Genomic DNA, 12,103 nt, shown 5'->3' on the forward strand with positions numbered 1-12,103 from the left:
TAACCTCTAAGAAATAATCTCAGGGCCAATATCCAGTTACCGATTTAAAGTATTTTCCTTTCCTTGGTTATAATAATTTTATGAAAGAATATTTGAGATTAAGATAAAGTCACAGGGGCTGGGAGGAAGGAAAAATAAGAGATATCTGTAATACTATCAACTATAAAAATATATTTAAAAGAATAGTCACTTGAATCTCATTAAGGACTGCCAATACTAATTTTATTTTTGCATTCTTTATGAATAAAAAGCAACCAATAACCATTTTCCTTTTCTTTTCCCACTTAGATTCTTAAATCCAACTTCAATGACCATTATTTCAGGAATGACTGAGTTTAAGTACATTGCCTAAAAAGAATAGTTTGTAATCACTTCCTAGATATTTTTGCTTAATCTATTTTATAAACTATCAATTCTTGGAACATCTTAAGTAACCTACCTTTGGAAGGTTTATTCCTTTCATAAAAATGAATACTTGGAAAAGCCATGCAGATGTGATATTTTTAATACTTCCTTAACATAAGGTAAAACAGGCAGGCCACCACTGAAAACATTTTAAATATCCATAGTAATTAATTACACAGGTATGGATCACATTCAGTATTTAGTGTATGACCAAGTTAATAAGTCAAAAACAAAATAAAATAAAAAAGACAAACAAACCAAAGTTAAGTTATGAATCAATACATCTGTGAAAAGCTTCTGCTATTTATTTACTTCTGGACAAACAAGTGGGAAGGCCCATCAGAATAAACATAATTGAATTTTAATCACTATCCTTAAAATAGCCTAAGAGTTCTTCAAACACAGACATACTAAATTTGGATGCATTTGTAATAAATAGTTTAACAATTTATGTCTTAGTAGGATCTTTTAGTGGAATGTATTGAAACCAGTCATAATTCACTGCAAAGATAAATAGGAAAAAGAAAACAAACTTTTGAATGGCATGTTATAATGACCTGGACAAAACTGATTATCAACTAGTCATAGCACATGCAACAGATCGAGAAATTAAATTCTCAGATATATACTTTTAAGTATGTTGTCAGACACAAGAAAATGCAAAAGTTTCTACCAATCTCATTCATCTCCGCCCATATTCAATTTCATTTAAAACAAAAAAACAGATCTTTTTCTCCAGATATTCATGTTAATCAGTGCAAAGTAAAACAAAGCAATTCAGTAGAAATGGTTTATTACAATATTATTTTAGGAGGGTTTATTCCTCAAATGTACTAAAAAATGTCTAAATCATGAGAATGATCAACCTCAATATCTTCCTCTACATCCAACTTAGTTTCTCCATGTCCCTCCTGTGATTCATCGAGAGAGGCCAAGGCCTCATTCGTGTCACTTGCAAAAGTTTCTCGTGATGTATCATCATCTTCTTGAAAATTCAGACTTTTAATAGCTTGCTTCATCTTTTTCCCCAGCAGTTGTGTTCTCCTCTTCCTAGCAGCTTTTTTATTTTCATATTCCTTTTGATTTTCAATGTAGAAAATGTCCTATAATAAAGGCACAACTTTAGTAAATAAGAACTACCATGTATTAAAAGGCTATTACAAGGCAGACCCTTTACATTATCCCCATTTCTCACAAAAAAACAAGCCATTATTATTAGACTCCTAATTGTACACAGAGTCCAAGATATTAATTAAGTCCCGACTGCAAGAAGAGGATGAAGCTGATTCAAACTCAACCTAGTGTTCGGTCTAGGGCCCATGCGTATTATACCATAACACATCATCTCTAAAGTTTAAGGGTTCTAACTGGCAACATACTGTTGGAAAACCATGTTGTTTAGCATTTAAACGAAATATAATTCATCATGACAAAACAGAAGTCTTTGGAGTAAAGATTTACTTTGAAATACCATCATAATCATATGCTAAGAAACGGAGCCATTCCTGAATTGTGTCACTAAGTATGATAATGTAACCTACACAATGCAAGAACAATTCCATTGCTTAAAAAAACATGACTGTAATTCACATGTGACAATGTAAGTCTTTGTCAAAAACTTTTATCACAAAGCACAAAAATAACACAGCACTGTAACACATTCCAGGTAGTTTCTCAACCTTGACACTACTGAAATTTTGAGCTGGATAATTCTTTGTTGTGGCAGTCTGTTGTATGTATTGTAGAATGTTTAGCAGTACACCTGACTTTGTATTTTCTAAACCAAAAATTAAAAGTACAGCCCAGCTGCTATGGCTCGATGGTTGAGCATTGACCTATGAACCAGGAGGTCACCGTTCGATTCCTGGTCAGGCAGGGCACATGCCCGGGTTGCTGGCTTGATTCCCAGTGGGGGGCCTGCAGAAGGCAGCCAATGATTCTCATCATTGATGTTTCTATCCTCTCTCTCCCTTCCTCTCTGAAATAATTTTAAAAAATATATGTCAAGAAAAAAAAAAACCATACCAATTCTCAAAGAAGTTAAAAAAAAAAGTACAAGGTCACATACAAAACAAAATCAAATGGCAACAAGGAAAGCAAGCCCACTCAGTTCAGTTCTGCTTCCAAGTTTTGCAGACTATGATTGTTAGCAATATAGCAATTAAAAGAATAATTATAACATCATCATCTGGATGGCATATGAAATTACCTGCAATAAAATTCTATTTACTTTCAGGTTTTTTCCTCTAATAACAAAGGTACTCAATCTGTGCACATACAGAAAATTTGAAAAAACACAGAAAAATCTTAAAAGCCAAAACATTTATAATCCCTCACAATAGATCAAATCATTGGTAACATTTTGATGTTTTACATATCTATCTATTGTCCCATGCCTCTTTTTCTTTATAAATTTGTATTTTGCCTCTTTAAAAAATTTAGTATTATTGTACTTTTTTCATTTCCTTAAAATTGCTTCACAAAAATAGAGGCTATAGCATAATTCTTTTATTTTAAATATATACTTTTATTGATTTCAGAGAGGAAGGGAAAGGGAGAGAGAGAGAAACACCAATGATGAGGGAGAATCATTGATCAGCTGCCTCCTGCACGGCCCCTACTGGGGATCGAGCCCGCAACCCAGGCATGTGCCCTTGACCAGAATCGAACCCAGGACCCTTCAGTCCACAGGCTGATGCTCTATCCACTGAGCCAAACCAGCTAGGGCTAGCATAATCCTTTTAAGAATGTTCCCACAGCCTGGCCAAGGTGGCTCAATGGTTGAGTGTCGACCTATGAACCAGGAGATCATGGTTCGATTCCCAGTCTGGGCACATGCCCGGGTTGCAGGTTTGATCCCCAATGGGGGGCGTGCAGGAGGCAGCCAATCAATCATCCTCTCTCATCATTGATATTTCTATCACTCCTTCTCCCTTCCTCTCTGAAATCAAAAAATAAAATAAAAAAGAAGTCGACAATACTCTGTTATTGGATATTCTAAATATTTCTATTGTTTGTTATTATAATGCAATGTTTCCAGTAATTTAACATTAAAAACTAACATTAAAATCCCCCTCTCTACAATGAATTAAAAGAATTATTTCAAAGACAGGTGATTCGGTGAAAACATAGGTTTAAAGCCAGTCAGTGTCTGTGTGATCCCAGGCATATCATTTTTATTACTTTTCACTTGCATAACAGGATAACACCCACTTTGAAAGTCTGTGGTAAAGATAAAGCCATTTAAGTATTTGGCCCAATACCAAGCTAAGGATGAATAAATGCTATTTTCTTCTTTCTTGTTTCTGGAAAGTTTGCCCCAAGTTTTAGGTACAGAAATCTTTTCTAGATATTTTATTGAATCCTTTCATAGCCCTATTAAATAAGCAGAGCACATATTAAAGTCCCCACTTTATAGATGAGAAAATGGAGGCAAAGAGAGAATTGTTCATGGTCATATAACCACTAAATGGCATATTTAAGATTAAAACCTAGATTTTGAATCTTAGAGAATTCTATTCATCACATCATGCTATTTCTCTGAAAAGATTAACATTTTGTTATTTAATGAAAACTCAAGAATTTCCTTCTAACTACACATTATTTGTCAGAGATTATATTGAGGGAGTAGGGAGAACATTAAGGTTTAAACTGTTCTACCACTCCTAAGGAAATTTACATTGTTACAAATTTATGTTATCAAAATAACTGTTCCAATAAGGAAGAAAGCAGTTACTGACTAGAGATTTCAAATGTGCAACAACAGTAATTTCAATAACAGATCTTTAAAAAGTGACTCGGAAGTGAACAGGCAGAAAACCTAAGGCAAAAAAACCAACATGGAACATGCAAAATATGCTCACATCAGCTCAAGAAAAATGGCTATTTATTCATCATTGACATTATAATTAGTATGGCTACAACATATTCCTATTTTATTACCCACTGTAGTAATAAAGACACGATAACACTTCTCAAATATAGCAGGCATGGCCCGGCTGGCATGGCTCAGTGGTTGAGCGTCGACCTATGAACCAGGAGGTCACTGTTCATTCCCAGTCAGGGAATATGCCCAGGTTGTGGGCTTGTTCCCCGGGGTGTGACGTGCTGGAGGAAGCTGATCAATGATTCTCTCATCATTGATGTTTCTATCTCTCTCTCCCTCTCCCTTCCTCTCTGAAATCAATAAAAATATATTTAAAAATATATATATATATAGCAGCTGTGTTGCATGTGCACACATTTTTCCAATGTAAGAAGTTAGATTCAAATATATCTGCTAAATGAAAATCATGTTCCTTAATTAACAAAAGATATCAAATTTTGAGCTACCAAACACCCACATTGTAAATTCCCATAGAAGACATTCTAGTAACACAAAAATGATTAAGAATACTGAAGTGCCTAGCTTCTAGTTTATAAGAAATGTTGGAGGGATGAACAAAACAAACCCATGAGGAGACAATCACCAGAATGTACATTCTTTAAGACTCTTCAAAAGGTCTAAATCATGGAGGTAAATATGGGACTAAAAAGAGCAAAAGATATAAGAAAATGGAATGTGGAAATCTGGACATGATCCTGTTTTGGAGGGAGAAAAGAGTTGAAAATAGATTCTTGGGACAATTCAGGATATAGGAGTAGTCTAGAAGTTGGATGAAACTAAGAAATCGTTTTATTTTTCTTAGGTATGCCTATGTAGGATATTGTCTTTATTATTGAGAGAAGCTTGTTGAAGTAATTAGGGATGAGTGTCATGATTTTATTTCCAAATGGTACCAAAAAATTGTAAAGTAAGACTGTTAAACTATCAACAACCCGTGACTCTAGGTGGAGGATATATGGGTATTCATCCTATTCTTTCATTTATTCTGCATGTTTAAAATTCTTCAATAATAGTTGTAGGAGGGTAGGAAATAATTATGTGCTAAGAAACCAGGAAAAGATGTCATAAAAGAAATCTTGGTCTTGGCTCTGAAAGGGAAGAAAAAGAGGCGGAGCTTTACAAAAGGCACAGGTTTCACTTGAAATGAGACTATGACAAAATTAGTCAATTTAAGACAAAGCAAGTGATGAAGATTAGTAGAAAATGAAGTTAGGGGCCCAGCCGGCATGGTTCAGTGGTTGAGTGTCGACCTATGAATCAGGAGATCACGGTTCGATTCCCGGTCAGGGCACATGCCCCAGGTTGTGTGCTTGATCCCATTGGGGGCATGCAGGAGGCAGCCAATCAGTGATTCTCTCTCATCATTGATGTTTCTATCTCTCTCTTCCTCTCTGATATCAAAAATATATATATAATTTTAAAAAATGAAGTTAGAGGCTGAATAGAAGTCAAGTTATTATGGATCTGAAAAGTCAAGAACATCATCATTTTTACCTTAATTTGTTCCTCACTGATACTAGGAGTGTTTTTCAGGAGATTCAGGAAAACTCCACCTGGTGTTCTTCTTCGACTACCGTTCTACAAAAAGAAACAGAAAAAATATACTTTATAGACTCTTCTCATGAATGGCCAAAGTATCTTGTAAACAGAGATGTGCCTAAGGCAGTGGTTCTCAACCTTCCTAATGCCGCGACCCTTTAATACAGTTCCTCATGTTGTGGTGACCCCCAACCATAAAATTATTTTCATTGCTACTTCCTAACTGTAATTTTGCTACTGTTATGAATCGTAATGTAAATATCTGATATGCAGGATGTATTTTCATTATTACAAATTGAACATAATTAAAGCATAGTGATTAATCACAAAAACAATATGTAATTATATATGTGTTTTCCGATGGTCTTAAGCAACCCCTGTGAAAGGGTCGTTTGACCCCCAAACGGGTCGAGACCCACAGGTTGAGAACCGCTGGCCTAAGGAGATACTGAGGTCTACCCTGACCACTCCAGTTTAACTGCAATGTCCTCCTCGCCTCTCTGTACCTACCTTTGATCGTTTTCTTTTCCCATAGCACTTATCACCGTCTGATATACTTAAAGATATTCTATTTACTCTTCATAGACTGTCTTCCTCCACCCCCCCACTACAATATAAGCTTCCTGTGTCTAATACAGTGCCTGGCACACAGTGATAAAAGGAAAGAATGCATCAAAAGAAAGTGAATTTGGACTTCTATCTTCCCAAGATTTGCATTAGCTCGCTGGAATATAGTTTTATTACATTACTACAGAATTAAAACACTGATGAACCTATAACTTTGTGCTCAACTAAATGAAAATCAAAGTACTTTAACAATGACACAAAAGAAGGGCCAGTACAGTCTATTATAATTTGTTTTAGTTTTTACTTCAGTAATCTATGTTCACAGTCTGTTTCCTCAGCCAGTGCTATCAATTCTAATTGGTTTCCACAGCATAATATTGATTTACTCTCTTGTGATGTCATTATTCAGATTTCCGAGGAGTAAATAAGGAAGCCATTCAAACGTCATCCTCACGCGGAGGTGAAAGCTGAGTGAAGTGAGATCTGCAAAATCATTCTATGGGATAAACTGGCGCTGCCTGGGGTCTGGCCCCAGCCAGGAGTGCTCTTGCTGCCATTCTGAAACAGTAAAGTGTTCTCAGCTGTTTTTTCCATTATTGTTTGCCCCACTGCAAGGAGCCTTTAGACACTTTGCTATTCACCCCCACCACCCATGAAATTTTAATACTCACAGATATACGATGTGCTTTTTACATAACAAGGTTTTTTTCCTTTTGTCCCCAAGAACCAATTTTGAAGAATGCATGAATTAAACCAAAAATAACACTTCTGTTCATCCACTGCTAAGTAAGTACTGGGCACGGTGATAAGCGCCTCATGGGTATCATCTCATTTAATCCTCACATTCATCGCCATTTTACAGCTGAGGACACTGAGGCTCTGAGAAGTCAAACAACTTAGCCAAATATCATACCTAGTAAGCTGCAGACCCGAACTCAAAACAATGAACCCCTTAATTCCAAAATCCATATTCTTAAAAATTTGAGCTTCAGGGTTTGTATGTTGTCTGCACACTAACAGGCTACAATTTACGTTATGTTTTTTCTAAGTATTAAAACTGACTATACTTACTTTTTTATTCAGTTTTCATTGTTAACAAAGTTTTTTTTAAAATCTCAAACCAATAACTTATGATCCAACAGACAATTTTATTTTGTAAAAAAGTCATATTAAGCACAATTAAAAATGAAAACAATGAAGCTCTTAGTCTTACCATTATAAAAAGGCCACCATTCTGTTCTATTTCAGCAGTTTCCATCAGAAGTTCAATTGCCTTTTTGTTCCCAATAATACTCACTACTCGGGCTATCAGATCTTTCTTTGGTTCCTGCAACCTGAGAAGGAACAAATAAAGTAATATTAACCTCTTTATTTGTTGTATAAAGTTAAAGAAATCTACCTTAGTCTCATTCAGTCCTCAACTAGAATTTAAGTCTATTCTAATAACATTTGTTTTTCAAAATCTTCAATATTTAACTTTGAAATCGATGACATGGAGACATTCCTATCATGGGTCACCTAAGGAGTAGTAACCTCAAGATTTCATCTTAAGTCTCATAACTGGCCTCTTCACTTTGCTTTATTGGATTATGGTGGATTTCAAAGTAAATGTGCACAGTGCTTGCTTAAGCAGCACATATACTAAAATTGGGAAGATAGAGATTAGCATGGCTTCTGCGCAAGGATGACACACACATTCGTGAAGCGCTCCCTATTTTTTTCACATTGTTTCTCTCTCTCTCCCTTCCTCTCTCCCAAATTAACAAAAACATATTTATTTTAAAAGTAAATGTGCACATACACTGAGGGGAATGCAAGCCTAAAAGCAAAAGATAAAACCAGTCCACTCCTGTCAAAACAAATAACATATACTAGCTTTCAATTATTAAGATTGAAAGTTAGCGCTCCTAACTTTAGAGATATCTGGATAGGATTTTCCCCTCACAAACTCCCCACTTCAGAACAAAAGGTATGGCTAATAGTCAATGATGACTTATAGGATAAGCCCAATCCTAAGAACTTTATATGCATTATCTCAGTTAATTCTCTCAGCAACCTTAAGAAAGAGGTTAAAAACAGAATTAAAAACACCAGGAACGCCCTAGCTGGTTTGGCTCAGTGGATAGAGCATCGGACTGTGGACTGAAGGGTCCCAGGTTTGACTCTGGTCAAGGGCATATGCCCAGGTTACGGACTCAATCCCCAGTAGGGGGCGTGCAGGAGGCAGCCGATCAATGATTCTCATCATTGATGTTTCTATCTCTCTCTCCCTCTCTGAAATCAATAAAAATACATTAAAAAAAAAAAAAAAACAACAACACCAGGAGCCTAAGTAACACTTGTAATGTCAGAGCCCACACTTTAGAGATGAAGGAGGATTAATATTCAGAAGTCTGCCAGTTCCCTAACTAGGCCTGGCTTCCTGTTTCTTCTCAATAGGAGGCAAAGAGCACTAGACTAGGAAAAAGGGACCCGAGTTTAATTCCGGGTCTGACACATAAAATTTGTGACTTCAGGCAAGCCACGCAACTATTGGGCTTCAGTTTCCATATTCTACAAAGTGAAAACTTTGGTTTACAAAATCTAAGTTCCTTTCCAGCACTCAAATTCCAAATTCCTCAGTAGTTTAAAAATCCAGTATTGACAGGCTTGCCTGGAAAGTAAATGCTTGTTTTCCCGCTAGCTCTATTACTCTTGAACCATATTTGTTTTCAAATTTGTGACATTGTTCATTAGTGATTTACAACTTATGAAAAGTTAAACAAAATTTGAACTTGTTAAAAATACATGCAATGTTAATTTACATCAAGCAATTCTACTCCGAGGAATTTATCCAAGAGAAATGAAAATCATGTCCAAAGACCTGAATGTGAAAGTTCATAACCTTATTCAGAGTAGCCAAAAGGTGGAATAGCCATTCAATACAGATATGTGTATGTGTGTGTGTGTGTGTGTGTGTATGTGTAATAAATAAAACATTACACTAAGGAAAAAGCCAGGCACAAGAGCCCACACATTATATAATTCTATTAATATGAAATGTCCATAAAATGCAAATTTATAACTACAGAAAGTAGATTAGCAGTTATCTGGAGATGGGAACAGGGTTTACCTTTAAATGGGCGTATGGATATGAGGGGGATCTTATTGGAGTGATAGAAATGTTATGAAAGTGGTTTATGGTGAGAGTTGTACAACTGATAAAGTTACAAAAATATCAACACATGATTGAAATGGGTACGTTTTTACTCTATGTACAATATGCCTGAATCATATAACAAGTCATGAATGCTTGAAAACACTCAAACCGCCCCCCACATGATTTATAAAGGTAATTTTTTTAATCTAAAGAGCTCTTGAGCACTAAATGGAAAGAGTTGCTTATGAGTTCATAAAAGTTTGCAAAATTATTCTATCAATCTGTCCAAATTTAATAAAATACAAATATATTCACACAACCAAATAAGCCCAGAGTTCGTTCCTTAAATTAAAAAAAAATCTTAAAAGGGAACATTATCAGTAATGTATTTGGAATCTATTTTATTTCCTATAAATGGAAGATAGTTGGTCAAGAGCTCATTTGTATGACAATTTTAAATGCTCACCTGAAAGTAATTTCATCAGCCACTCTCTCCTGAGAATCCTCCTCTGTGATCTCATACCGGCCTTTATAGTTCATTTCCAGTCTGTCCCCTAGTCGGTCTTTGACAGGTCGTTTCCGTTTGAGATGACCTTGCCCGTTTTCCTCTTCCTTTGAGCCTGTTTTCTTGCCATCTTGCATATATTCATCTAGCTCTTTGTCTAATTCTGTTGTCTGTTCTTGAGACTCCCTCCTAAGTTTCTTAGCAAGCAAATAATTGTAGGCCTCGCATTGTCTGCTTTTGTCAATAGTGCCTTCCATTTCCAAGATACCAAGATCGTTGGCCACCGAATCTTGATTCTGCTCCTGCAGCACAGCACCCCAGATGTTGTTAACCTTCTTCCCTCCAGCAAAAGGCGGCTTCTGGCTGCCCTGGCCGAATGCAAAAGGCTCTAGTTTGGGAGGGGGGTTGAAACACTTCTGTCGCTTGCGTTTCCAAAGAGAGGTATCATCATCTGAATCAGAAAAACTCTCTTCACTTGAGTCTACACCTTTAACAGTCCGATAATGTGACACTGGTGCAAAGGCTGCTGCAGTGCCCTGGAAGGGCCTCACTGCACTGTCCCCAACTAGTGCTTTCTGGGAGAGAAAGGAAATAAATCAATTCCACAAAACACATCAACTCCACCCACCATGTGCTCTTTAAAGAAAAAATTATTTAAGAATTCAGCTGGACCATTTTGAAGCAGAACTGATCTTCAAAAATGAGAAACCAATTCAGTCCCTACTTTTCTAAAGGTCCATATGGAATTTCCAATTTTAAAGGCATAAATTCTTCTTTATAGAGCTAATGCAGAACTTAGTTCTAAGGCCTCCTTCTAAAAAAAATTACCAAAGCCCTTCATTCTCACTTTTAGAAGATTTGCAATCTTTTCAGTTCTTGTCAGAATGCTTGAAAATGATATACACACTAATTGTTACTAGTAGTTAAAACAGAATTTGTTTTCACTCTTTTCTTAATGTTTTTTTATTTCAGAGAGAGGAGGGAGAGGGAGAGAGAGACAGAAACATTGATGAGAAACATCCATTGGCTGCCTTCTGCACACCCCCCACCGGGGATCCAGCCTGAAACCCAGGCAGGTTCCCTGTCCAGGAATTGAACCAGTGACTTCCTTGTGCACGGAAGTTCGATCAACCAACTGAGCCACACCAGCTTGGCCAGAATTTGGTTTTTGCTTCCCAAATATGCCTTTTACTCATTTACACACTTCAACTTCCTTTTCACAGTTTTGTGACTATACTCCTTTTAGATTAGATAGTAAACTATGGGTAGGAATCCCAGACATAATACTTTTAAGCCCACCCAGTGTGGCTCAGTGCTTGAACATTCACCTATGAACCAGGCAATTACAGTTGGATTCCCAATCAGGGCACACGTCCAGGTTGCAGGCTCAATCCCCAGTAGGGGTTGCCCAGGAGGCAGCTGATTAATGATTCTCTTGCATCATTGATGTTTCTATTTCTCTCTCTCTCTCCCCTCTTCCTTCCTCTCTCTGAAATCAATGAAATATATCAAAATAAAAAATGCAGAGGCCTGCCCTGGCCACTGTGGCTCAATAGTTACAAGTGTTGGCCTGCACACCGCAGGGTCACAGTACCATCTCCCTCAAGGGCACCTATCTGGGTTGCAGGTTCAGATCTTGCCCTGGTTGGGGCGCATGCAGGCAACCCACATATCGATGTTTCTCTGTCTTTCTCTCCCCACCCCACCACCTTCCTCACTTTCACTCTCTAAAAATCAATGGAAAAAATATCCTCCAGTGAGGATTAACAACAACAAAAAAATGCAAGGCCCATGGCGTTAAATTTGCCAAGTCATCGGTCAATCTGTAAAACAACCTGAAAGACATTGAAAAACAAAATACCTCGGTGTCATTTTAATGCAAAAGAATCACCTTTGCTTTTTGTACTAAACACTAAAGAAGTATTTGTTTAACTATTATGTGCTAGAAATGGGGGTGGGGTGAGTTAAACCAATTAGGCAATTTTCCTATCTTTTTTTAAAAAGCTTTTTAAAATTTTTATTGATTTTTTTTAGAGAAAGAGGGATGTGTGTGTGTGTATAT

The 12,103-nt window shown here is 36.6% G+C and overlaps 1 protein-coding gene across 1 annotated transcript; it reads right to left on the bottom strand.

The window, feature by feature from the left end:
- Positions 1-200: 200 nt before the first annotated feature.
- Positions 201-10,640, bottom strand: PHAX (phosphorylated adaptor for RNA export). Its single transcript, XM_014547329.1, has 4 exons — positions 10,003-10,640; positions 7,611-7,731; positions 5,786-5,869; positions 201-1,508 (listed from the first exon to the last, which is right to left on the bottom strand). Exons 1-4 carry the CDS (start codon positions 10,296-10,298, stop codon positions 1,239-1,241), a joined length of 771 nt encoding a protein of 256 aa, XP_014402815.1. The 5' UTR covers positions 10,299-10,640; the 3' UTR covers positions 201-1,238.
- Between the last annotated feature and the right edge of the window lie 1,463 nt (positions 10,641-12,103).

This window comes from Myotis brandtii, unplaced genomic scaffold (assembly GCF_000412655.1).
Source record: "Myotis brandtii unplaced genomic scaffold, ASM41265v1 scaffold470, whole genome shotgun sequence".
Taxonomy (NCBI): Eukaryota; Metazoa; Chordata; class Mammalia; order Chiroptera; family Vespertilionidae; genus Myotis; species Myotis brandtii.

What these genes read in the sequence shown, in the direction of transcription:
- PHAX (XM_014547329.1), bottom strand. Translation starts at nt 10,298, where the DNA reads ATGGAAGGCACTATTGACAAAAGCAGACAATGCGAGGCCTACAATTAT. An exon ending in GCTGATGAAATTACTTTCAG is followed by an intron (nt 7,732 to 10,002) that starts GTGAGCATTTAA and finishes GTTCCTTCTCAG; the next exon opens with GTTGCAGGAACCAAAGAAAG. An exon ending in TCAGTGAGGAACAAATTAAG is followed by an intron (nt 1,509 to 5,785) that starts GTAAAAATGATG and finishes CCTTTATTATAG; the next exon opens with GACATTTTCTACATTGAAAA.